We start from the raw sequence: 26858 nt of genomic DNA on the forward strand, positions 1-26858 counted from the left end.
GTTGGTGAATAACAAGATCTCCAGGGTGCACCCGCGGGCCTTCATGCCCCTCAGAAGGATGCAAAAGCTCTACTTCTCCCACAACCAGTTGACAGCCGTGCCCAAGAACCTGCCCTCCTCTCTGGTGGAGCTCCGTATCCATGACAACCACATCAAGAAGGTGGCGGCTGGTGATTTCTCTGGCCTGGGCAGCATGAATTGCATTGGTGAGATGACAAGCTATAGTTGGACCTTAGGCCATATTTATTATGTGTTAGTACCAGATATGGGAACAGCAAAACACATCTAACATCTAAAGGTCTTTGAGGTCTACATCTAGCCGCTTGAGTACTGGAGCAGGTATTGGCATTGACTTAAACACATACTTTTCTCCTACAGAGATGGGGAGGAATCCTATTCAGAACAGTGGTTTGGAGCCGGGAGCCTTTGATGGTCTCAAACTTACCTTCCTTCGCATTTCTGAGGCAAAACTCACAGGCATCCCTAAAGGTAGAAAGCATGGCATAACCTTTACAATAATTATATTTGGAGTGTTCTGCTAAGTGTTCTGTTTGTTACATTGCAACTTCCCACACATTTCCACTGAAAAATCCTTTGAATCTATCAGTCACTTGTTCTCCTTCACRTTCCGGATCTCCCTGAGGGTCTACATGAGTTGCATTTGGATCAGAATCAAATTCAAGCCATTGAACTAGAAGACCTAAGGCAATATGAGGGTTTGCACAGGTACGTCTGTACAAGTAGCTTTACAAGAGGGTGTTCAATATCTGAGAGTTTCTAAAAGTCCATCGCATTATGCATTTATGAGGAGTTTATGAATGCTGTAGATCTATATATATTTTTTCTTTGCTCAGAAAACTTGGGGGGGAAATAAAATCACCCGCTGGCCGAATTTGGCCTGAGAGCCGCTTATTGGGGAACCCTGCAATAGAGGGTGCCCCTATCATGATGATACCCGACAGTTTCTGTTGTGCAACTTGAACAATGACTCTTCTATTATGCTGTTGTTACTTATATGCTTTTTAATTTTTTAAATAAATGTTTTCCTTTGAAGATAAGAAGTGAGCATCTGAAAGATTTTTTTATATATCATTTTCGTTCTTGGACATAAAATACAGTTTAATCACCAGGAAATTAGCTGAAAGTGATTTTAATTTAGGAATTCTGATTCCAAGTATTCCCACGCAAAAATGGAGAGGCATATGTGATCGTATCCCAATGTAATCATCAACGTTTGAAATTATTCTGTTTTTGTCCAAAACTATATCTGTTTAGGATTGTTGCGGTCAATTTGCAGTGTACAAATTATTAATAACTATGTTTCGGTGGCCCGACCATTCGCTCAAGGAAAAATCGACACACGGCTGAATGTAATTAGGGACCCCTTCTCTAGTTGGTCTGCCCTTCATTGTCTCATCAATCACTCAATTTCAATGTGTGTGTGTGTGTGTGTGTGTGTGTGTGTGTGTGTGTGTGTGTGTGTGTGTGTGTGTGTGTGTGTGTGTGTGTGTGTGTGTGTGTGTGTGTGTGTGTGTGTGTGTGTGTGTGTGTGTGTGTGTGTGTGTGTGTGTCTGTGTGTGTGTTAGTTTGGGTTTAGGCTACAATCACATTCGCCACATTGAGCACGGCAGCCTGGATTACCTGCAAAACCTGAGAGAGCTGCATCTAGAGAACAACCGGATCCCCAATGTCCCTGGAGGTCTTGCTGGAATGAAGCATCTGCAGGTAGTGTGGAGGGGGTTGTGAAGCAGCATCAATCACATCAACATTGGTCATTTCACTTATGTTAATAACAATTAATATCTGTAATGTTTTTTAAACATCAACATTGGTGATTTCACTTGATATGTTATGTTATGTTGATAACAGTTGATATATGTAATGTTTTTTAAACAGGTGGTTTACCTTCACTCCAACAACATCAGCCAGGTTGACATGAATGACTTCTGCCCTGAGGGTTTTGGTGTGAAGAAGACTTACTACAACGGGATCAGTCTCTTTGATAACCCAATCAACTCCTGGGAGGTGGTGCCGACCACCTTCCGCTGTGTCAGCAACAGGATGGCCGTACAGTTTGGCAACCACAAAAAGTAGTGCATGAGAGGCACCAGCTGGGGAGGAATACATGCAACTCAGATGTAAAATAAATAACTTTGTTACACAGTTCAAAAACAATTAATTGATAGTCTGACGTAGCGTAAAAGATAGATAAATAAAACATAACTGAAGTCTGTTTTGCATGCATGGGGTGGGCGATATTGTATATTGGGAAAAAATGGATCATCCTCATCACTTCAATCAATCAATCCAATGTATTTAGGCGGGTCGTTAGGCAGGTCGTTCCACGAAATGAGTCCCTTTTGCGTCCCTTTGAAATTTTAAGTAAAAATTTAGCACCAATAATGCATTTTAATAGTCAGTTCAATTAAGTGCCCTTTAATATAGAGCACATTCATACTCGCAAATTCAGCATTTTGACAATTTCCTATGTGCACTCTGGAACTTCAAGGAAGAGTTTAACCCACTTAACCCCTACATTTTCCCAAGTTTTCACCATCATAGCCCTAGTTATTTTTGTTGCTTGACAAAGTCATTTCTGAAGATTATTATTTATATTATGTGATTAGTGAATAATTTTAAGAAAAAAAAACCTGTCCCTCATTTTAAGGTCAACCATGATTATTAATAAATAATTTTCTTTGTTTGTTTTCAACTGACCTCATGTTTTGGATATAAAAGAACAATACAAACTGTCAGTTGAAAGCTTTAATCACCTTCAGAAGAATTGATCACTCATAAACTTTGTTCAACATTTTTTGTTGTTATGATGTGTTTGGAAATTATTTAGAACACATTTTGCATACCTTTTAATGAAATCGTGTGATTTCTTCAACAAATTAATGTCATTAGACGTTTTTCTAGGTATTTCAATATTTTACTATTTTATCCCACCTATTAGAATATTCTCAATATTCTTGCAGACTGGCTAACTTTTTAATAGGCTTCAGCCTGACAACAATACAAATACTGGTGTAACGGATGTGAAATGGCTAGCTAGTTAGCGGGTACGCGCTACTAGCGTTTCAATCAGTTACGTCACTTGCTCTGAGACTTAAGTAGGGTTTCCCCTTGCTCTGCAAGGGCCGTGGCATTTGTGGAGCGATGGGTAACGATGCTTCGTGGGCGACTGTTGTTGATGTGTGCAGAAGGTCCCTGGTTCGCGCCCGTGTCGGGGCGAGGGGACGGTCTAAAGTTATACTGTTACACTGGCCAAACATTAATGAGTCACTGACACATGAAATAATTTACAAACGACTTTCCCTTCAACTAAAAAGAACACGCCCTGCCACCAAACCTGCTAAGATTTAATGGTCAAAACTATTGACACAATAATGGACTACACGCAGCATGTGAGCTACAATATATTTTACCATAGCCTCATATACTAAGAAAATATTGCGTTCTACAACAGTCAGTGGTGAAATTCGTTGCCCAACTTGCATTTTATTTAACGCGCGAGAACACCTGCAGCTTTACTGTACTCTGTGACTGTAGCCTATCTTTCTGCCGCAGGTAAGGAATTGTTTGTTGTGTGTGTATTATGTTTTGAAAGTAGGTTATTAATAAATTACTCTTATAGTTTATTTCTTGACCAACTAACAACTTTACAAAATAGTGGGCCTATGTAGCCTAGTATTGTTTCATGACAGAAGAGATGTAGGCCTATAATGTACAGTGCTTTCAGAAAGTATTCATGCCCCTTGACCTTTTCCTAAATGTTTTGTGTTACAAAATTGGAATAAAATTAATTAAATTGTAATTTTTTGTCAACGATCTGCACAAAATACTCTGTAATGTCAAAGTGGAAGAAAAATTCTAACATTTGTAAAAAAGTAATGAATAATAAAACACCAATATACTGTATATTGATAAGTATTCAACCCCCTGTGTCAATACATGTTAGATTCACCTTTTAGATTCACCTTTGGCAGGGATTACAGCTGTGACTCTTTCTGGTTAAGTCTCTAAGAGCTTTGCACACCTGGATTGTACAATATTTGCACATTATTATTTTTTAAATTCTTTAAGCTCTGTCAAGTTTGGTTGTTGGTCATTGTTAGACAGACATTTTTAAGTCTTGCCATATATTGTCAAGCCGATTTTCAGTCAGAACTGTAACTAATCCACTTAGCAACATTCAATGTCGTATTGGTAAACAACTCCAGTGTATATTTGGTCTTGTGTTTTAAGTTATTGTCATGCTGAAAGGTGAATTTGTCTTTCAGTGTCACGCCCTGACCATAGAGAGCTGTTTATTCTCTATATTGGTTGAAGTGTGACAGTGACTAGGGTGGGTTATCTAGGTGATTAATGATCTATGTTGGCCTGGTATGGTTCCCAATCAGAGGCAGCTGTTTATCGTTGTCTCTGATTGGGGATAATATTTAAGCAGCCATTTCCCCATTGTGCTTTGTGGGATTTTGTCTATGTATAGTTGCCTGTTAGCCCTATTGTTAGCATCACGTTTAGTTTTGAGAAATATAGATTTTGTTTTGCTGTGAGTTCCACCTAGAAATAAAAAGATGTGGAACCTAGATCACGCTGCGCTTTGGTCCACTCATTATAACGATCGTGACAGAAGATCCCACCACAAACGGACCAAGCAGCGTGGCCAGGAGGAGCAGACATCCTGGACATGGGAGGATATCTTGGACGGTAAGGGATCCTGGACGTGGGAGGAGATCCAGGCCGGAAAGGATCGCCTTCCATGGGAGCAGACGGAGGCAGCGAGGGAACAACAATGACGACACCGGGGTTCGCGGCCACGACGGAAGCCCGAGAGGCAGCCCAAAACAATTTTTGGGGGGCACACGGGGTGGTTGGCGGAGCCAGGTTTTGAACCAGAGCCAACTCCCCGTACTCACCGTGAGGAGCGTGTGACCGGTCAGGCACCATGTTTTGCGGTGATACGCACTGTGTCTCCAGTGCGCATTCACAGCCCGGTGCATTCTGTGCCAACTCCTCGCACTTGTCGTGCTAAAGTGGGTATCTGTCCAGGACGTGTTGTGCCGGCACAGCGCGCCTGGTCTCCAGTGCGCCTCCTCGGTCCAGGATATCCTGTGCAGGCTCTACGCGCTGCATCCACAGTGCTCCTTCACAGCCCAGTGCATCCTGTGCCAGCTTCCCGCACTTGCCTTGTCCAGGACGCGTTGTGCCAGCTCTACGCTCCAGACCTCCAGTGCGTCTCCACAGTCCAGTATGTCCTGTTCCTCCCCGCACTCGCCCTGATGTACGTGTCACCAGCCCGGTGCCACCTGTACCGGTCCCACGCATCAGGCCTCCAGTGCATCTCCACAGTCCAGTACGTCCTGTGCCTCCTCCCCGCACTCGCCTTGAGGTACGTGTCACCAGCCCGGTGCCACCTGTACCGGTCCCACGCATCAGGCCTCCAATGCGCGTCCAGCCCGGTGCCACCTGTACCGGACCCACACATCAGGCCGCCTGTGCGCCTCCACAGTCCAGAGCTTCCGGCGACAGTTCCCAGTCCGGAGCTTCCGGCGACAGTTCCCGGTCCGGAGCTTCCGGCGACGGTCCGCGGTCCGGAACCTCCTGAGACGGTCCACGGTACGGAACCTCCTGAGACGGTCCACGATCCGGAACCTCCTGAGACGGTCCACGGTCCGGAACCTCCTGAGACGGTCTGCAGTCCGGAGCCTCCAGTGACGGTCTGCAGTCTGGAGCCTCCAGCGGGGGTTCCCAGTCCAGAACCACCTGCGAGGGTTCCCAGTCCGGAGCCTCCGGCGACGGTCTGCGGTCCAGAGCCTCCGGCGACGGTCTGCGGTCCAGAGCCTCCAGTGACGGTCTGCGGTCCAGAGCCTCCAGCGGGGGTTCCCAGTCCAGAGCCTCATGCGAGGGTTCCCAGTCCGGAGCCTCCGGCAACGATCCACGGTCCAGTTCCTCCAGCGACGATCCACGGTCTGGAGTCCCCGGCGACGATCCACGGTCCGGTTCCTCCGGCGATGATCCACGGTTCGGTTCCTACGACGACGATCCACGGTCCGGTTCCTACGGCGACGATCCTCGGTCCGGTTCCTAGGGCAACGATCCACGGTCCGGTTCCTCCGGCGACGACCCACGGTTCGGATCCTCCGGCTACGAGCCACGGTCCGGGTTCCTCCGGCGAGGATCCACGGTCCGGAGCTTCCGGCGACGATCCCCGCACCAGAGCCACCATGGGAGATGACGTATCTGCGAGCGGAGTGGGTACTTCGCCCCGCACCGGAGCCGCCCTCGACGGTAGATGCCCACCCGGACCCTCCCCTATTGAGTCAGGTTTTGCGGTCGGAGTCAGCACCTTTGGGGGGGGGGGGGGTACTGTCACGCCCTGACCATAGAGAGCTGTTTATTCTCTATGTTGGTTGGGGCGTGACAGTGACTAGGGTCGGTTATCTAGGTGATTAATGATCTATGTTGGCCTGGTTGTTGTTTATCGTTGTCTCTGATTGGGGATCATATTTAGGCAGCCATTTCCCCATTGTGCTTTGTGGGATCTTGTCTATGTATAGTTGCATGTTAGCCCTATTGTTAGCTTCACATTTCGTTTTGAGATTTATTGTTTTTGTTTTGCTGTGAGTTTCACCTCGAAATAAAAAGATGTGGAACTCAGATCACGCTGCGCTTTGGTCCACTCATTATAACGATCGTGACATCCAGTGTCTGTTGGAAAGCAGACTGAACCAGGTTTTCCACTAAGATTTTTCCTGTGCTTAACTCTATTGTGTTTCCTTTTATCATAAAAAAACGTCATAGTCCTTGCCGATGACAAGCATACCCATAACAAGATGCAGCCACCACAATGCTTGAACAAGTGAAGAGTGGTACTCAGTGATGTGTTGTGTTGGATTTGCTCCAAACATATGCTTTGTTTTCATGACTTTGACACAGTTTTTGCAGTTTTGCTTTAGTGCCTTATTGCAAACAGGATGCATGTTTTGGAATATTTCTATTCTGTACAGGCTTCCTTCTCTTCACTCTGTCAATTAAGTTAGTATTGTGGAGTAATTACAATGTCGTTGATCCATCCTGAGTTTTCTCCTATCACAGCCATTAAACTATGTAACTGTTTTAAAGTCACCATTGGCCTCATGGTGAAATCCTTGACCGGTTTCCTTCCCCTCCGGCAAATGAATTAGGAAGGACGCCTGTAACTTTGTTGTGAATGGGTGTATTGATACACCATCCAAAGTGTAATTAATACATTTACCATGCTCAAAAGGATATTCAATGTATGCTTTTATTTTTTATCTACCAATACGTGCCCTTCGTGACAAATTGGAAAATGTCCCTGCTCTGTGTGGTTGAATCTGTGTTTGAAATGTGGTAGTCACTCAAAAATCATGTTTAACACTATTATTGCACACAGTCCATGCAACTTATTACGTAACTTGCTAAGCACATTTTTACTCCTGAACTTATTTAGGCATGTCAGAACAATGGGGCTGAATTGACTCAAGACATTTCAGCTTTTAATTAAATGTTTTATTTTACCCCCTTTTTCGATCTTGTCTCATCTCTGCAACTCCCCAACGGGCTCGGGACGCAAAGGTCAAGTCATGCTTCCTCRGAAACATGACCCGCCAAACCGCGCTTCTTAATTAACACCCGCCAGCTTAACCCGGAAGCCAGCCGCACCAATGTGTCGGAAGAAACACTGTTCACCTGACAAACCGAGGTCAACCTGCAGGCGCCCGGCCCGCCACAAGGAGTCGCTAGAGCGTGATGAGCCAAGTAAAGCCCCCCCGGCCAAACCCTCCCCTAACCCAGACGACGCTTGYCCAATTGTGCGCCGTCCTATGCGACTCCCGATCACGGCTGGTTGTTACACAGCCCGGGAGTGAACCAGGGTCTGTAGTGACGCCTTATGTTGCCTTAGACCGCTGTGCCATTCTGGAGTCCCCAGCTTTTCATTAATTTCAAAAAACATCATTCCACTTTGACATCATGGGGTATTGTGTGTAGGCTAGTGACAAAACATCTCAATTTAATTTTAAGCTGTAACACCAACAAAATGTGGAAAAAGTCGAGGGGTGTGAATACTTTCTGAAGGCACTGTATGATGTCTTTAAAAAAAAAAGTTAAACACTGCAAGTCTATAACTAAACTACAGTAAAACTACTGATTGAATGTTGGAAAATTGCAAGAACAATTGTGTGAAATCCTTTACAAACCTGCACCTGCATCTACAATGTCAACTCTGCTGRTAAACCGAATAGGTAAGCTGTCATAGGGTGGAGTTTTGAATGCATTTCTTATGGTATGTTCTGTACATATTGATGACATTTTGTCAGCTACCAAGTTTGGAGACTTGATCGAATTCTCTTACCCTATTGGATACTCACATTTCGGTGTATATGATGAAGATGGACACATAATCCATTTTGCAGTGACAGGTGAGACATGAATGTGAAAACAGGGTAATACAAGATTGGTGTGTTACAGAGTTCTTATATTGATATTTAGAGTTAATGATACCCATAAAGTCTTGAGTCAACAAATGTACAACTACTTTTATGTAATTACTATTTTATGACCCTCAAGTGCATCTTTATTCGCAAACTGCTTTGATCCTAGATGAGGGGTGACTGATGAGTACCATCCGCCATGGCCTGCAAGCAGAATTTCCTGTGTGTGAAGGAGGTCACCAGCCCTCATCACAGGAAAAGATAAATCAGAGGCTTGATGCTCTGATGAACATTTATTATTCCCATACCGACTATTCTCACTCAACTGTGAACACTTTGCCTTTGTACGATATGTAGAAGCTGTGTGCAACCAGGTAAGTTGAAACATACATATACAGTAGAACTGGGGTCTCCATCAGTTAAAACCTCTACGGACCCCCCATCCCGGATCCGGGATCATCCTTATCAGAAACGCTGACTAGCATAGCCTAGCCTYGCGCCACAGGGATATCATATAATATAATTTCATGAAATCACAAGTCCAATACAGCAAATGAAAGATAAACATCTTGTGAATCCAGCCAACATGTCCGATTTTTTAAATGTTTTACAGCAAAAACACAACATATATTTATGTTAGCTCACCACAATAGCCCAACACACAACGCCATTTTTTCACCGCAAAGATTGCTTTCACAAAACCCACAAATAGAGATAAAATTAATCACTTACCTTTGAACAACTTCATCAGATGACAGTCTTATGACATCATGTTATACAATACATTTATGTTTTGTTCGAAAATGTGCATATTTATAGCTATAAATCGTGGTTCTACATTGCCGCCATGGTCACAAATGGCACCAAAATGTCCGGAGAAATTTTAGACAGCCACGTAATCTAACAGAAAAACTCATCATAAACTTTGCTGAAAAATACATTTTGCATATATAATTAAAGATACACTGGTTCTTAATGCAACCGCTGTGTTAGATTTAAAAAAATTACTTTAGTACAAAGCACAGCATGCAATAATCTGAGACAGCGCTCAGCCATTCTCCGCCATGTTGGAGTCCAAAGAGTCCACAAAAATACAAAATAACATCATAAATATTCCCTTACCTTTGATGAACTTTCATCAGAATGCAGTGCCAGGAATCCTAGTTCCACAATAAATCGTTGTTTTGTTTTAGAATGTCCATTTCTTCTGTCGAATTAGCAACTTTGGCTAGCATGGTGGAGCTCACGTGTCGATGAAGATTTTACGCATGAACGAAAAATTCAAAAAGTCATAATAAAAGTCMAATAAACTGGTCAAACTCAGTTGAGAATCCATCTTTAGGATGTTTTTCACAAATATATCCAATAACGTTCCAGACGGAGCATTTCTTCGTGTCTACCTAACGCATTGCAGACAACGATATGACAAACCTAAGTGCGTAGCCAAGTACTACCAATATGGCTGACCTCTCACTCCAACGACTCRCATCCGGTCCCASYGAAGGCTAGACACTTCATTCCACGTTCTACTGCCTGTTGACATCTAGTGGAAGGCGTATGAAGTGCATACAGATCCATAAATACAAGACAATTGAATAGGCAATGCCTTTCACAGAGACCCATTTCAGAATTTTCACTTCCTGTTTGGAAGTTTGCCTGCCAAATGAGTTGTGTTTTACTCACAGATATAATTCAAACAGTTTTAGAAACTTCAGAGTGTTTTCTATCCAATAGTAATAATAATATGCATATCATATGATCTAGGACAGAGTACGAGGCCGTTTAAATTGGGCACAATTTTATCCAGAAGTGAAAAGGGCGRCCCCTATTTCCAAGAGGTTTTAAATAAAGGTTAAATAAAAATAACAAGTCCTGGAGATTGAATCGTGTGTGTAAGTGCTTGGCTGGAACTGCCAGGACCAAAGTTAGAGATGCATATCAAGGACTTTCTGGGCACAAAGTATTCATAAAATAAATATATTTGAGAAGCTAATTTTAATTTTATGTTGTTGTTTTTTTAGATTCCCAGAAGAACCAAGGATAAGGATTGTGAAGACAGGACAGATGTTTTCCAAGACATTGTGGTAAATATAATATATTTAATAAACCGTGATCTATTTTACTAAATGTGCTAAATGTTGCCAATGTATCGGAGCAATATGAAATAATTTGGCCTTTGAGTTGTGGATGATTTTGTTATGACATGTGTGGTATTTGGATGAGGTGTCCTACAGGGCAACTGTAGTGTGTGTTAAGAAGTAAAGCTTCCAGTGTGGATTCACTCCTCAATCAGTAGCCTGCGTCTATATTATTTTATATCAACCACAAGTAAAGTATAGTGCATATTAGGCTACATTGGTGGTAGCTGTGGGATGGCCTTTGTAAGGAATTGTTGCCATTTGGGGCTTGGTGTGAATGGAAAGAGGCTCTGCCTCCGCCCCTAGGCCTAAAGCTTTTGTGGCGCAGGGAGTACAGCTCTCGTCTCTGCACCGCAGAATCCATGGATCCAGCCCAAATACAGTTTACGCTCTCTCTACATCAGCCTGTTACTTTCTTTTTCAAATAGGTTCTTGTTTGGACGGACAAGTTGTCATTGTAAACATGAATTGTTTCTTAATTTACTTACCTGTACCTGTATAAACAAAGATTAAAATCCACATCATATATACTGTTAATACTGTGTAGGCTATATTGAATTAAATGTATAGGATAGGTGCGATCAGGACGATGCCCTGATGTTATAGGCTTCCCATCTTGAAGCCTAATTTGTAAATGCCTCAGTTATGAGCTGCATATCACCTATCATAACCCAAAACATACTCCTGTTTATGTTTTTGTTGTCATAAACAAATGATCCATTTCATGTTTAGATGAAATATTAGTTCAAGAGAGAGAGGAAGGAAGGGTGCACTTTACAAGCAAAGACTGTCTCGTTTACAAGTATTATAACAGGGCCTGAATTAATAACCTGGATGTGAATCATACTGTGTACCGGATATTCTTTCATTTTAGTTGAGAAAGGACAATGGGCATGCTAATTGTAGCCTCTGGAAAGAGTGTGACATTATCCATCATAATTGTGTTTTCTGATCTTGAAGGAGCTTAGCATTCCACCAAGAACGTTAAGTAAGTAGGTACGGTCTTTCAAGTTGATTTATTTTGAATCAAGGTAGCTAACGCCATTAAGGTAACGTAGCTAAGGTAAACATGGTTAGCACTAGTTATCTACATTGCTAAAGTTAGCCAACTATCTAGCATACGAAAACCAGTCCTTACTGTGGCTAAATGTCTTTAAAAAACGAATCTTAGCTAGCTACRGATGATGTCGTTTAATTTGTGACCACGTTTTTGTTGTTTTGTGTAACTAAATAACGTTTAGCAAGCTAACTAACGTTCGTTCATTTAAATTGAAACGAGTTGACGTAACGACGTTAGTTTGTTAACTAACTAACTCCATACGAGCTCCTAATTAGCTAACTAACTGCGTTTCTACAATAACAAGCTGCTTGTAGCTTGGTGGTTATCCAGTTATCTGGGTGGTTTATCTAGCTAACGTTAGCTAGTCATTTAGGATTAGCGAAATTTAACAATGTCATGTAGCTAACTTAACTAGCTAGTAGCTACTGTACTTACTGTAACGTTAGATGTTTGTTGTTAACAATGACCTACCTAGCTTCCTGACTGTTGTGATTAACGTTAGCTACTAATGCCAAAGATGATATATATATATATATATATATATATATATATATATATATATATACACTGGCTATGCTATTGTATATAACTAGCCAGCTAGCTTGGACCTCTGCCTGTCTGAGTGGGCTAACTAGCTACTGTAGCTACGTCGTTGTTGGCTTGGTGCATTGAGCTAGCCTAGAAAGCCAGTCATCATTGCCCATTGCCCATTTTCCATGTTGATGTTTAGTAAACTTCGGGAGAGAGTTACGTCACTGATATCATGACTGACAGCCATGTTGTGTATATTTGTTTCCCTTGCTCAAATAAGTGTGTAATTCTTATTTTAAAGGGATAAACCGTGCAAGATGATTTGGCCTAGAAGCTAGCTGTTATCATTACATTAGTATCTTTCAGTTTGGTTGGCTTGCTAGCTATAGGCATGGTAGACACTAACGTTACTAGTTAAGCTACACAATAGAGAGCTTAGCTACCTATCTAGATGCTGAAACTTGAGTTTAGATAATCAACCTAATTTCATGTAAAAAATAATTCCTTTGTTTGAGTTTATGCTCTTTCAGTTCCGGTCTTTTACTGTTTTGCTAGGTGTGAAGTGTTTTGTTCCTCTTTTTTTTTTTATAGGAAAGCAGTTTAAGTATTCAGACACAACAAAGAAGTTGTTGGGATTTCTGCATCCCCGTTGTCATCTTCCACCCCTAACAAAGTGATGACCTCACAGCAGCATCCCCTCCCCAATGCAAACGTCAACCCTCCCCTCCTTGTCCCCCAGAACTCTTCAGCTCACCACGGTAGGCCTCACATTCACCCAAACCAGCTGGACTCTACTCAGAGTAGTGCTGCGGGGCACCTTGCCCCCCACAGAGGTCTGATGGGTGGTGTGGGGTCCTCATCAGTGGGGACCTCCAGCGGAGTGGCAGTGAACAGGGGCGCCTCGGCCTCCTGCACTAACTCTGCCATTTCCAGGAGGCCCTCGTCGGGACGCTTCGAACCCTGGCCTGAGGAGGCCGTAGACAACGCTTACGGCTTGTACTCACTGCACCGCATGTTTGACATAGTGGGAGCCCAGCTCACGCACCGTGACGTGCGAGTGCTCTCCTTCCTGTTCGTGGACGTCATCGATGAGTATGAGCGCGGAGGCATCAGGAGCGGCCGGGACTTCTTGCTAGCTCTGGAGCGCCAGGGGCGCTGTGATGAGACCAACTTCAGGCACGTCCTGCAGCTGCTCCGCATCATCACACGGCACGACCTGCTGCCCTACGTCACACTCAGGAAGAGACAGACCGGTGAGTGGTGGTTTCCTTCTCAACCTTTGCCTTTTTCAGGCCCACTAAAATTCTATTGAAAATGAAAAAGAAAACTAAATCTATTGGCGTCAAGGCAGAAAACGTAGGTTGCCGATCCCCAAAATGTTATGTTGTCGGTCTCCAAAATGTTATACCAATTTTTTTTTTACCACTTTTCGCCAACTTCTTGAAAACACACTTTTTGTGTTTTCTTAGTTAATAATTGACAATTTGCATTAAATGTAAATATTAAGTCACTAACCAAAAGTGTTGCTGTGCTTTGCTTTTCAGTGTGCCCAGACCCAGTGGATAAGTACCTGGAAGAGACGTCAGTGCGTTATGTGTCCCCCAGAGGAGGAGAGAGCAGGGAGGCTACACCCCACAGGAGGACAGGTGAATGTGTGACTTTACATGTATACATCTACATACAGTATGTGTGTGTGGGGGGAGTAATACAGTTGGTGGAAATAGTGAAATGAATACATCTCTAAATATCTTAGCATTTTTTCCCCTACTCCACTAACAGGCCCCCAACCAGTAATATGCTGTTCTCCATCGGGGCCCCAGGTGGGCCCCCCCCGCACCAAGCCAGGCCCCCCATTACCGAGCCGCAAAAGGAAGAGGGCCCACACCACAGGAGACTGCAGGGAGAAGCAAACTTGTGGTAAGTTGAATAACTTTATGCCTTCAGAGGTTGCATGTGTGTATCTACTTTTTGACAGTTCTTTCATGACAATGAATTACAAAAGAGTTGGCTAAAGCACATGCATACATATCTGCGACCAAACTATACAGTTGCTGAATTAAGTCATTCCTTGACTGTATTGTTTCCATGGCATTAGACGGCACACACTTCCTCTGTATAACATTCCACTTGCTCTTCCCTATTCACCCCACACCCCTGCAGACATCCGCCTACGAGTGCGCGCCGAGTACTGCCAGCATGAATCAGCGCTTCAGGGAAACGTCTTCTCCAACAAGCAGGAGGCTCTGGAGAGGCAGTTTGAGAGGTTCAACCAGGCAAACACTATTCTCAAGTCCCGGGACCTGGGCTCCATCATCTGTGACATCAAGTTCTCGGAGCTCACATACCTAGATGCTTTCTGGCGGGATTACATCAATGGCTCCCTGCTGGAGGCCCTGAAGGGCGTCTTCATCACAGACTCACTCAAACAGGCGGTGGGCCATGAGGCCATCAAACTGCTGGTCAATGTGGATGAGGAGGACTATCAGGCCGGCCGCCGCAAGCTGCTCCGGAACCTGGTCACTGGAGGTGGGGCTGGGGCCGGGGCTGCTGCCACTCCCGAAGGGAGCAGAGGGACTCCATCCTCCTAGAAGCGCATGTCTGCTTCTTTTAGCAGAAGGGGCACCCATGTCCCAAATAAGATAACTTAACTTCATGGCGAGGACAGAAGCAAGGAAAGTGTAAAGTACGGTCTGATTCAGGAAGAAGTATGAGGAAGAATGCTGGGTGCCCTGCCCTTTCATCTATGAAGGGAATGTGAAATTAAAGTGAGCAAGAGCAAGTTGAGTTAGATGTATGGAACACAGACATAAGATGAGTGTTTTGAATGTTGAAGGTTTAGTTTTTTCTGCTGGAAGGACAATGTTAATATTTTTTATTGTAACTTGTGAATTGACTATAAAATCTGATTTAACATTTTCTTTTGGTATCACACAGCTCTTTGCCATAAAGTGTTCTTGAAATGGCCCCTAGTAGACTATTACTACACATGGCTATAAACAAGTCCCTATTGGGACATTTAGCATTTTGTTTACTGCCAGACAAGGACAAAATCATTGTAAGCCAGAGACATGCCATCATACAATTATTTGGTAGTAAATCATTTCAAAATATTTTTGGTACGTTGTCAAATGAACTATTCTTGTGTGGGTCGTTCTTGATGATTTGGTTCAAAAGGATTGAAAAGATTAAGCGTACTGAGTGGTTTCAGATGTGCTTGAAAATTGCAATACAAAATTCAACAACAGAATGCAGTAATAAGTATTAAAAAAACGTCAAGTCATTTTGAAATAATTTTGAATCTACCCTCATCTCAAATACAAATGTCCTTTTTGAATATGTGTATTRACCCATGGCTCAGACTTTTATTTCTTGATTTGCTTGTCAATATTAGAATTTAATCAGAAAGACACATTCATTAAAGCTGGAATCCTTAGTGGTGAAACTGCCACGTCTGTTTGCGATATTACAACAAAGACGGTACTTCAAACAACACAGTTTTTTCCCCTCTGACATCATCTCACATCATTGCAAGCACGATAGACCAGCAGAGTAGGTACCACGATGCTCCGCTGCTCTGTTTCATAAACAAAACAAAAACAAAAGCGCCTGGGGTGACCAGTGGCCTGTTTCACCTTATGTGGATCTCAACTTTAAACAATTGTTTTATTATATTTGAGTTACAACCAACATACAAAGTTCCCCCCTTGTTTTTGCTTTTTAATGGTAATTTCATGTAAAGAGAAAAGGCTCTACACACTGCATTTAGTACTTTCAACCATTTATTTAGGGAAGTACACTGGGAGCACCATTTTGTTTGAGTTCATCAATATCATACATTTTACTACAACGGTATAATTAGGCATATTGTGTTTCATGCAAATGTACAAGACCAGAGTAGTTGGTGATTATTTTGGACCACATTTTCAAGACATCTTTGTCCACAGTTCATTATCCTACAATCCGTCTGACACAATGTAGCATGGTGTAGTGCTACCCAAGTTAGGAGCCTCTGATACTTGCTTTAGGAAACGAGGCAACTTTAACTTCAACTTAACTTGAACTTTAAACATGTTTCACCGCCTTGGACCAATCAGTAAGTTTAGTCAAAATCGTCCCAGTGCTGTCTGAGATATCGTGTGGGATGAACGTACAGCCAGAGTCAGATCCACAGACATTGATCAGACTGCCATCTGATAAATTATTTAATACAGTTGGCTATACCGCTGACATATGAGGGTGTTTTCTAGGCAACATTTTTTATAGGTTGTGAGGTTGGCTTTCATAGATGCAGCAAGGTCAAGAGCAGTGAGGTGTTGGAAAGTGGTTCACTTCATACTTGTTTGCATTGTAAGAATGTCCTCAGTCTCATATACAGATGTGGTCAAATATATTGGCACCCATGCTTGATTCACTATTTATTCTAAAATAAGTTGAAATTAAAAAATATTTTGGTGTTTACAAGTGTATTTTTTAAATTTACAACGGCACATGGGCAAGAAGAACAAAAACATATTTTTTCTGATTTTTCCCTTCAAAGTAAAAAATGGCCTGGACTAATTAATAAAGTCTAATTAATTTGGTTGGAGGTATGATTCTCATTTACTGCATAATTTTACTTACTCACCTGTTGTAAGTTGCAGGTGCCTATGGGGTAAAAATTGCCATTCAATCAGTTTTGAAAAGAACAAACTGAAGATTCACCTCCATTGCGCTCTATTGTGAAATGCAAGAGTGCGAATATATTTGACCGCATCTGTTTAACAGTGTATAATGTGTACATCAGTTACTTTAAACGGATGTTCAATATCTATACGATTCCACATGAAAAGGTAATATAGTTAATCAGAGTGCAGTATCTGTTATATTTTGTATTCCCCTAATATGTTTTAATTTGTGTTGGTAAATTAATGTTATAGCCGACAAGATTAGCATTTTAGCGCTGCTACTTAGTCTTAGATTTTTCCTGGATCAATTAACTTTTATGGAAGATTAAAGGATTTTGCCAACTGCTTTCAAAATTCACTCTTGCTTTTAACTCTTGTTAAAATGATCAGGGACATTTACCTTTACCTTTCCATGTATTAAATAAAAGAGCTAGTCATATTTGGTACTAAAATCTAATCTTGGTACATAAAAGGTTCTGCCAGGTTCTGAAGACCAGAAATTAAATTCACATTGTTTTGCAATATGTCATGTGCCATCTTTTATTTCAGTTTTACTGCTACTTTTGAKATTTTCTTGCTTTTAGATGATAAAAATACATTTAAAAGGAATTGTTACCCAATTATCTATAGATTTTTCTTTTAAAGAGTCCCCTCAGCCAACTGACGTTATTGAGTTTGCCACACCACACATTAAAGCAAGTATTACGGTGCAATACAGCTGTTCATGTTTCCCTAATGGAATATAACACAAAGTTCCAAATTGGTATCTATTATATAGGTTCTATGTTAATTGTTTTTAAGCCTTAATAGATTGCATGTCTAGTTATGATCCCCAGAAACATGAGACAACTTCTGTAACCTTCTGTAGATAATTCAATAGGCTATATTTAGTTTTCTTTGCAACTTTTTTAAATGCATTTTTCTTGTGTAGTGCAAGCAAATGGAACTGGTCATAAATTGGAGAGATATTGTCAATACATACCATACAGCAGATGGGAAGGAGCACTTTATTTTTTCTCTGTTTTAAATATTCCCCTGTAGCACACAAACATAGTCAAATCTAGGACATAAAAGCAAGAAATGCATCACATTGTTTGCCCATATTTGCCGTATGTTGTTATTTTGTAATTCTTTTATTTGTGCTGACCAAAAAAGAGATTGTGGTTTTATGTGAATATTTACATTGATGTGTGACTGGTACATTTGTCTGCACAAATAAAAAAAGTTGTTGTGTAAAATGTTGTGTAAACAATGTGACATTTTGAGCAGATTGCATTGATTGACATTTGCTTAACTACTGTTTTTTATTTTATTCCAAGAAATAGAATGATTGAGAATGACTGAAACCATCTCTTGTCTAATGAAAACATTTGTTATTTTGACAATGTTTCATGCCCATTTGTGTTGTAGTAGAATATAGTAGTTGTGTAGTTGTATATACTGTACTGTAGTATGTAAAACTGGAATTCATCAGAGGCTACTGCAGTTTTTCCTTCGGCAAAGAGCCCTACCTAGAATCCTGCAAGTCATTAGGGTTAGTAGCAGGACAGAGACAACAACAGTCAGGAGAAGTACCAGTACATCCACATTATGGTAAGCATACGAGGGCATCTTGTAGGACTCGGTGCCCAAGTGTGCTGCACCCTTGTGCCTCATAGCTAATTCTAGCCAGAAGATGGCGTTGTCCATTGGTTTGAGAGGTATCGCAGTGGAGCTTTGACATCCTGCGCATATTATCTCTGTAGGGCTTACTCTTGTCCAGGATGTCTGTCAGAGCCTGTGTCATAGGTTCCACCTCTAGGTCCGTCACCTCGAGAATCTTAGCCACACCCCTGGCCTTTAGATGAAGCATGTTGTCAAACTGGTCAAAGATGAGAGGAAGGCCTAACATGGGAACCCCATGGTAGATGGCTTCATAGATGCCATTGGTGCCCCCGTGTGTCACAAAGGCTCTTGTTTTTGGATGGCCACGTAGGTCGTTCTGAGGCAGCCAGTTCACCAGCAGTGTGTTGTTGCCTAGAGTAGAGGGCTTCTCTCCTGTATGTCTCCACACCACCTTCTGAGGCTGTCGGGCGAAGGCAGCTGCAATTACCTCTGACATCTCCGGGAGGAGGCTATCCAGCAGACTCCCCAAAGACATGACCACGACCCCATGTTCCCCCGAGCTCTGCACAAATGCCTCTAACTCCGCAGGCAAAGGCTTAGAGGGCTTACACTGGAAGCCCCCCATGTAGACCACATTGGGCATGGTAGGGCATGGAAACTCGAACACAATGTCCACTCTCATCAGCCATATATCAGCACCCTGAATGAGAGAATAGATATTGGTGTTTGGATCGATYAATTCGTTGATCAGACCCTGGTATAGAGGTCTTGTTATGCCATAATCAATATAAAGAGAGATTCCATAATGCAAGAAGTTTTTCAGTTTGTTGACAAAACTAATTTTATCTGACCAGCGACCCAATGTTTGGTATGTAAGAAAGGGGCGAAGGTGCAATCGCAAAGTGTCCCTCTGCATTGGTGATCCAACGAACATTGAGCACAATAGGAAGACCCAAGTAACTCCCCAATACAATTCCTCCTGCAAATCCAGGATCTGTCAATATTAAATCAAAATTGGCTGCCTTCAGCTTCTCCATTAACTGTTTGTCCTCCATGGCTAAGCGGGCCATTTCAGCACTGCAGCCATGGGCCGCCTCCAGCAAATTAATGGTTTCTTTCTTTAGCTTGATGAAGGACAAAATGGAGCGCTCTCGTGTCCATATCTCTAGGCTCCTCCTCAGGAAGGATGCCATGTACTCCAGGTCCTCCAGGCTGCTGGCCCTGGGCACGGGAAATGTGATGGAGGAGTAGTGGCGGGCGTGTTCAGGGATGTACTAACTGGTGGATGAGCGGACCACTGTTAAAGTGTGACCCGCAGGTCCAGCTCTCGCAGGAGGATGTCCATGTTAAGCCAATGACTGCCGTCCACAGGGTACACCAGGATGTTGCCAGCCTGGCTCTGAGCTGGGAACACCTACAGGAGACAGGTCAGAAGGAGGAGAGCAGGACATGGAGGGAAGCAGGGTGGGGCTGCCACGGTGACTATCATGGTTTGTCTGGAGAGGAAAAAGAACGTAACAAATACAGTTGCTTTCTGTATTTGAAAGTGTTTTCATTGACCACTGCTTTCCACCCTGTCTCACCACACACAGAGACATTAACTCATGTGACTATAGTCTCAAACATACAGGTACCTTCCAAAATAAACATAAAGTGTCTTAATAAGGGCGTTGGGCCACCACGGGCCAGAACAGCTTCAGTGCACCTTGGCATAGATTCTACAAGTGTCTGGAACTCTATGGTAGGGATGCAACACCATTCTTCCACGAGAAATTCCATAATTTGGTGTTTTGTTGATGGTTGTGGAAAACACTGTCTCTTGCGCCGCTCTAGAATCTTCCATAAGTGTTAAATTGTGGGTGAGATCTGGTGACTGAGACCGGTACGGCGTATGATTTAAATAATTTTCATGCTCATCAAACCATTCAGTGACCACTCGTGCCCTGTGGATGAGGGCATTGTCATCCTATGGCGGCTTAACCATGGTAGCCAAAATAATGGCCTGCTCAGCAGTTTTATACATGACCCTAAGCATGATGGGATGTTAATTGCTTAATTAGCTAAGGAACCACACCTGTGTGGAAGCACCTGCTTTCATACTTTGTATCCCTCATTTACTCAAGTGTTTCCCTTATTTTGTCAGTTACCTGTATCTAACCAAGTATAACATAGTTTGTGTGTGTATTGGTTGCATATTTTCAGACTGCCAATGATAAAGAGTTGAGTTACTGCAACTTCAAGACTTGCCGTCAGAAGAGGATATGAAGCTGGCTAGGCAGATATATATATATTTTTACCTTTATTTAACTAGGCAGGTCAGTTAAGAACAAATTCTTATTTTCAATGATGGCCTAGGAAGAGTGGGTTAACTGCCTTGTTCAGGGGCAGAACGACAGATTTTGTACCCTGTCAGCTCGGGGATTCGATCTTGCAACCTTTCGGTTACTAGTCCAACGCTCTAACCAATAATTCATGCTTAGATTAAAAAAGATGAGAGTAGCATTCGAATAGCAGTAGTTGTAGTCATGTTGTACACTTGAACCAAAGTTGGGTCCCTCCCTTTACCCGACACCAACCTTTGTGAGAGCCACAATGGACATGGTCAAACAAGTTTTGACCAGATAATGGACTTTTGTGTGATGATATGCACTGTGCATAGATATGATCTCATTCAGTGTAATCAGAGGGAGGCAAGAGGGGGGTCTCTGCAAGAACCAGGGGTTTAGCCACACTTATTGTTAGTAGTTTGTTTGTCACGTTCCTGACCTGTTTTCCTTTGTTTTGTATTTGTTTTAGTTGGTCAGGGCGTGAGTTGGGTGGGTTGGTCTAGGTTTGATTTTCTATGTTGGGATTTTGTGTTCGGCCTGGTATGATTCTCAATCAGAGACAGCTGTCAATCGTTGTCCCTGATTGAGAATCATACTAAGGCAGCCTGGGTTTCACTTGGGTTTTGTGGGTGTTTGTTCCTGTGTCAGTGTTTGGGCCACACAGGACTGTTTCGGGTTAGTCACGTTTGTTGGTTTTWGTATTTTGTAGTGTTTGTTGTTTTTCCATTAAATAATGAACACTTACCAATCTGCATCTTGGTCCGATCCATGCTACTCCTCGTCTGAGGAGGAGAACGACTACGACAGCCGTTACATTGTTGCAGTATTTTGACATCATTTTACAAAAATAGAATGTAGCTTACACATGGGTCATTCTATGAAAAGTGTTTTTTTGGATAGTGTAATTCTGTCACACAAAAGCCAAAAACGTTATTTCACCTAATTGTAATATTCTGTCAGAAAGACTTACAGTGGGGAGAACAAGTATTTGATACACTGCCGATTTTGCAGGTTTTCCTACTTACAAAGCATGTAGAGGTCTGTAATTTTTATCATAGGTACACTTCAACTGTGAGAGARGGAATCTAAAACAAAAATCCAGAAAATCACATTGAATGATTTTTAAGTAATTAATTTGCATTTTATTGCATGACATAAGTATTTGATCACCTACCAACCAGTTAAGAATTCCGGCTCTCACAGACCTGTTAGTTTTTCTTTAAGAAGCCCTCCTGTTCTCCACTCATTACCTGTATTAACTGCACCTGTTTGAACTTGTTACCTGTATAAAAGACACCTGTCCACACACTCAATCAAACAGACTCCAACCTCTCCCAATGGCCAAGACCAGAGAGCTGTGTAAGGACATCAGGGATAAAATTGTAGACCTGCACAAGGCTGGGATGGGATACAGGACAATAGGCAAGCAGCTTGGTGAGAAGGCAACAACTGTTGGCGCAATTATTAGAAAATGGAAGAAGTTCAAGATGACGGTCAATCACCCTCGGTCTGGGGCTCCATGCAAGATCTCACCTCGTGGGGCATCCAATGATCATGAGGAAGGTGAGGGATCAGCCCAGAACTACACGGCAGGACCTGGTCAATGACCTGAAGAGAGCTGGGACCACAGTCTCAAAGAAAACCATTAGTAACACACTACGCCGTCATGGATTAAATCCTGCAGCGCACGCAAGGTCCCCCTGCTCAAGCCAGCGCATGTCCAGGCCCGTCTGAAGTTTGCCAATGACCATCTGGATGATCCAGAGGAGGAATGGGAGAAGGTCATGTGGTCTGATGAGACAAAAATAGAGCTTTTTGGTCTAAACTCCACTCGCCTGTGTTTGGAGGAAGAAGAAGGATGAGTACAACCCCAAGAAACACCATCCCAACCGTGAAGCATGGAGGTGGAAACATCATTCTTGGGGATGCTTTTCTGCAAAGGGGACAGGACGACTGCACCGTATTGAGGGAGGATGGATGGGGCATGTATCGCGAGATCTTGGCCAACAACCTCCTTCCCTCAGTAAGAGCATTGAAGATGGGTCGTGGCTGGTCTTCCAGCATGACAATGACCGAAACACACAGCCAGGGCAACTAAGGAGTGGCTCCGTAAGAAGCATCTAAAGGTCCTGGAGTGGCCTAGCCAGTCTCCAGACCTGAACCCAATAGAACATCTTTGGAGGGAGCTGAAAGTCCGTATTGCACAGCGACAGCCCCGAAACCTGAAGGATCTGGAGAAGGTCTGTATGGAGGAGTGGGCCAAAATCCCTGCTGCAGTGTGTGCAAACCTGGTCAAGAACTACAGGAAACGTATGATCTCTGTTAATTGCAAACAAATGTTTCTGTACCAAATATTAAGTTCTGCTTTTCTGATGTATCAAATACTTATGTCATGCCATAAAATGCAAATTAATTACTTAAAAATCATACAATGTGATTTTCTGGATTTTTGTTTTAATTCCGTCTCTCACAGTTGAAGTGTACCTATGATAAAAATTACAGACCTCTACATGCTTTGTAAGTAGGAAAACCTGCAAAATTGGCAGTGTATCAAATACTTGTTCTCCCCACTGTATATACAGACTTATATACTGTACCAGTCAAAAGTTTGGACACACCTACTCATTCAAGGGTTTTTCTTTATTTGTACTATTTTCTACARTGTAGAATAATAGTGAAGWCATCAAAACTATGWAATAACACATATGGAATCATGTAGTAACAAAAAAGTGTTAAACAAAACTAAAATAAATGTTTTACGCTGGCTGCTCGTAAGGTTTCTTGACTTGGACATTCATTTTTTCCAACACATTGCTAAGGGAAGGATCTACATTTACAGAATGATTACCTGGAGGAAAATGGGGGAGGGTCATTTTTTTTCAACTTCGGTCAAAGGYAGGGTTTAGTATTTTTTATTTTTTTAAATCTAGTCCAGGGGAGAGCCATGTCATTTTGAATTGATTACATTTCTATATTTCTCAGTGTTTTATAATTCATTTCTTATTAGGCTATATATCGATGTGTGCCTGATGCCGCCGCTCATCTCTGATTCTCCGCTGGGCGTGCAATATCAAGTGTCTGCCTATATGCTATTTAGTGTGGTCTCAATAAAATAATCCATTGCCTATAGGCTACGAAGTGCATGCTCAGAGAAGCACAGAGCAAAGATATATTTCTAAGATAGCTGCTGGGTTGGTGTAAATACAACCTTCACTCATGCTGCCAAACATACCCTCGTAAAACTGACTATCCTATCGATCCTTGACTTTGGTGATGTCATTTACAAAATAGACTCCAACACTCTACTCAGCAAATTGGATGCAGTCTATCACAGTGCCATCGTTTTGTCACCAAAGCCCCATATACTACCCAACACTGCAACCTGTATGCTCTCGTTGGCTGGTCCTCGCTACATATTCGTCGCCAAACCCACTGGCTCCAGGTCATCTATAAGTCTTTGCTAGGTAAAGCTCCGCCTTATCTCAGCTCACTGGTCACCATAGCAACGCCCACCCGTAGCACGCGCTCCAGCAGGTATATTTCACTAGTTATCCCCAAAGCCAACACCTCCTTTGGCCGCCTTTCCTTCCAGTTCTCTGCTGCCAATGACTGGAACAAATTGCAAAAATCACTGAAGTTGGAGACTTATATCTCCTTCACTAACTTTAAGRGTCAGCTGTCAGAGCAGCTTACCGATCGCTGCAGCTGTACAGATTGTATAGATTTTTCTATAGTGTTATTGACTGTACGATTGTTTATCCCATGTGTAACTCTGGGTTTTTGTCACACTGCTTTGCTTTATCTTGGCCAGAGCCCAGTTGTAAATAAAAACTTGTTCTCAACTCGTCTACCTGGTTAAAAAAAGGTGAAATAAAAAATAAAATACAGAACTAGGCTGCATTACACACTGTAATGGATATTCCAACCCTGAGCCCCAGCCTGCTCTTTTGTGTGCTGCCTAAACAATGGCTGTGCTGTGTATGCTTACCTTATCAGTTCAGGAGCAGAGTCAAAAGCTTCTTCCGATTTTTGTTGATGTTGATTAGGTCATGTCCAATCTTGCGCGCAGACTAGCCTATAGCCTATGTTCTGTTCAGTTTGAGAAGGAGAGAGCGAAGATGAGGAGGACAGGAGGTCAACTTTGATAGCTTGTTACTTGCCCATGATGTATTTATCAGAGTTATTGACCTCACAATAAGCCAAATTCGAGTAACTTACATTGTGGTGATGAAATTTGAAGCAGGTATAATTCCTTTCAGCCGTCTTCATTTTAATTAGACTTAACTAACAACAAGAGGGCTTTGTGTTGGAGACGATTTCTTCCTATTTAAGAAATAAGAGGTAGGAGTACCTGTTTGACAGATGAAATTAGGCTATAGGCTGCTATATCCATAGATTTGTTGTCAATTCCTCCACCCACCATGCACTCTTTAAACTCTGTGTCAGTGAAGGGCTGTTAAATTAAAACAAAGACTCGAATTGAGGGGGTATGAGAGGGTATGCCATATGCAGACCTTTTATTAAAGAATATGGCAAAAAAGCACAGGCCTACCCCCTTAGTTTAACATTTAAGAAAATAAAACTGATACGATTATATAAAGTGATCTATAACAGCGCTTTAGTCCGCGATGCTTTATGCTAGAATCAAGCTATAAAATACCCGGGAAAGACGTGACTCCGATGCATATATGGGAATTCCATTGTGTCCTTTCTTTGACTTTCAGAGGATGAGTTAGAACCTTCTATAGCCAAGGAGACAAAACAATTAACTTTGCTTGGGAAGTAATCTAAATATGTCACTATCAATTGATTAAGCTATTCACTTTCTGTACAATACAAGATTTTTAAACCCAGACAGTTTTTAGGGAAACACCTGAGATCTTCACTCATTGGTTAAACCATGGAAGTAGAGTAGCCAGCAGTAAAGATGTTCTGCTTCGGGGTGGAAAAGTAGCCCTAATTTTGGAAATTACTATGTTCAGATTCCTAATGGCATCTCAGACTTAATTATTTGCAAACAGGGACAGTTTCATTGCAAACAAGACACAGATTTGGCATTGTAAAAATATGATAAAATTAACAAATAGGCCTAACTCTCTGTCCATTCATAGCCTGTAATTRRGGTAATTTTGTGTGGTATAAAATAATATTCTGCTAATATGTAGAATTATTTAGAATTGCATGAATTTCTTTATAAAAGGCAATTTTTTCTCGAACCTGCAAATACGATGATAGATGAATGCAATGCTTTTACTATAAAGGAGGTCTTTCCACTCCAACTCCTGTCTACAGTCGTCTGCGAACCCACAACCTTGTGGCCCGCTGCCCTGTGCGCTATCAAAATTCCTGCGTTGCCATGTAATGCTTACAGGACAAATAACAGTTTCTAAAACTGCATAAATAAGGCTCTGGTCTGTCCAAGAAATTAGGGTAAAGGGAACTCATGTTCTCTGCTATCCACTTTGTTTTAATTATTATTTGGGGTATATTGGAGGTTACTTTTTCAAGTGTTCATGGAGGGTTTTGGTAAAATATATTTTGCTGAAGGGAGGGCCATCCATTTTATTTCAGAGGTCCGATTTTGCGAGTTCGAATGTCATCACGGACAGCTTTAGCATTTCAGCAAATTACCAGCTACTTACTACTTTTTAGATACTTTGCAACTACTTAGCATATTAGCTGACCCTTTCCCTAAACTTAACATAACTCCCAAACTTAACCGTAACCCCCTAGCTTTGCTAACTTTAGCCACCTAGCTATTATACATCATATACCACGAATTGTAATTCGTAACATACAATACGAAATGGGTGACGGACATCCACAAATAAATACATACCATTCGAAACATAACAATATAATATTAAATGGAGTGTCTCAGATTTAAGTACAGAATAATACAAAATGCTCTGAGATACAAATTGGTTCACTCCCTAACCTTTAACCAGCGAAACAGCTGCTACATTTACATTTAAGTCATTTAGCAGACGCTCTTATCCAGAGCGACTTACAAATTGGAAAGTTCATACATATTCATCCTGGTCCCCCCGTGGGGAATGAACCCACAACCC

General features: G+C 42.2%; 2 protein-coding genes and 1 pseudogene across 6 annotated transcripts in view; 2 read left to right on the top strand and 1 right to left on the bottom strand.

Moving 5' to 3' along the window:
• Positions 1-710, top strand: part of LOC111966083 (biglycan-like) — an 8187-nt gene extending 7477 nt beyond the window's left edge. Inside the window, exons 4-6 of the mRNA XM_070444320.1 lie at positions 17-206; positions 379-489; positions 608-710. Of these exons, the coding sequence (XP_070300421.1) occupies positions 17-206; positions 379-489; positions 608-642 (336 nt within the window). The 3' untranslated portion in view covers positions 643-710. The remainder of the gene's footprint in view (positions 1-16; positions 207-378; positions 490-607) is intronic.
• A 10743-nt stretch (positions 711-11453) lies between these two features.
• On the top strand, positions 11454-15324 carry dedd (death effector domain containing). 5 transcript variants are annotated; one of them, XM_023991194.2, is made up of 5 exons: positions 11454-11596; positions 12783-13444; positions 13736-13837; positions 13971-14108; positions 14352-15324. In XM_023991194.2, exons 2-5 carry the CDS (start codon positions 12868-12870, stop codon positions 14777-14779), a joined length of 1245 nt encoding a protein of 414 aa, XP_023846962.1. In that variant the 5' UTR covers positions 11454-11596; positions 12783-12867; the 3' UTR covers positions 14780-15324. The 5 variants fall into 5 exon arrangements, with proteins under 5 accessions (XP_023846962.1, XP_023846966.1, XP_023846964.1 ...); XM_023991198.2 differs by having other exon boundaries at positions 12931-13444; XM_023991196.2 differs by having other exon boundaries at positions 11454-11592.
• Positions 15325-15952: 628 nt separating this feature from the next.
• On the bottom strand, positions 15953-25649 carry LOC111966503 (UDP-glucuronosyltransferase 2C1 pseudogene; annotated as a pseudogene).
• Between the last annotated feature and the right edge of the window lie 1209 nt (positions 25650-26858).

The sequence above is a fragment of the Salvelinus sp. IW2-2015 genome, linkage group LG7 (assembly GCF_002910315.2).
Source record: "Salvelinus sp. IW2-2015 linkage group LG7, ASM291031v2, whole genome shotgun sequence".
Lineage (NCBI taxonomy): Eukaryota > Metazoa > Chordata > Actinopteri > Salmoniformes > Salmonidae > Salvelinus > Salvelinus sp. IW2-2015.

Coding starts and splice junctions, on each gene's coding strand:
- dedd (XM_023991194.2), top strand. CDS start 12,868: ATGACCTCACAGCAGCATCCCCTCCCCAATGCAAACGTCAACCCTCCC. Junction 13,445..13,735: donor ACTCAGGAAGAGACAGACCG/GTGAGTGGTGGT, acceptor TTTGCTTTTCAG/TGTGCCCAGACCCAGTGGAT. Junction 13,838..13,970: donor TACACCCCACAGGAGGACAG/GTGAATGTGTGA, acceptor CTCCACTAACAG/GCCCCCAACCAGTAATATGC.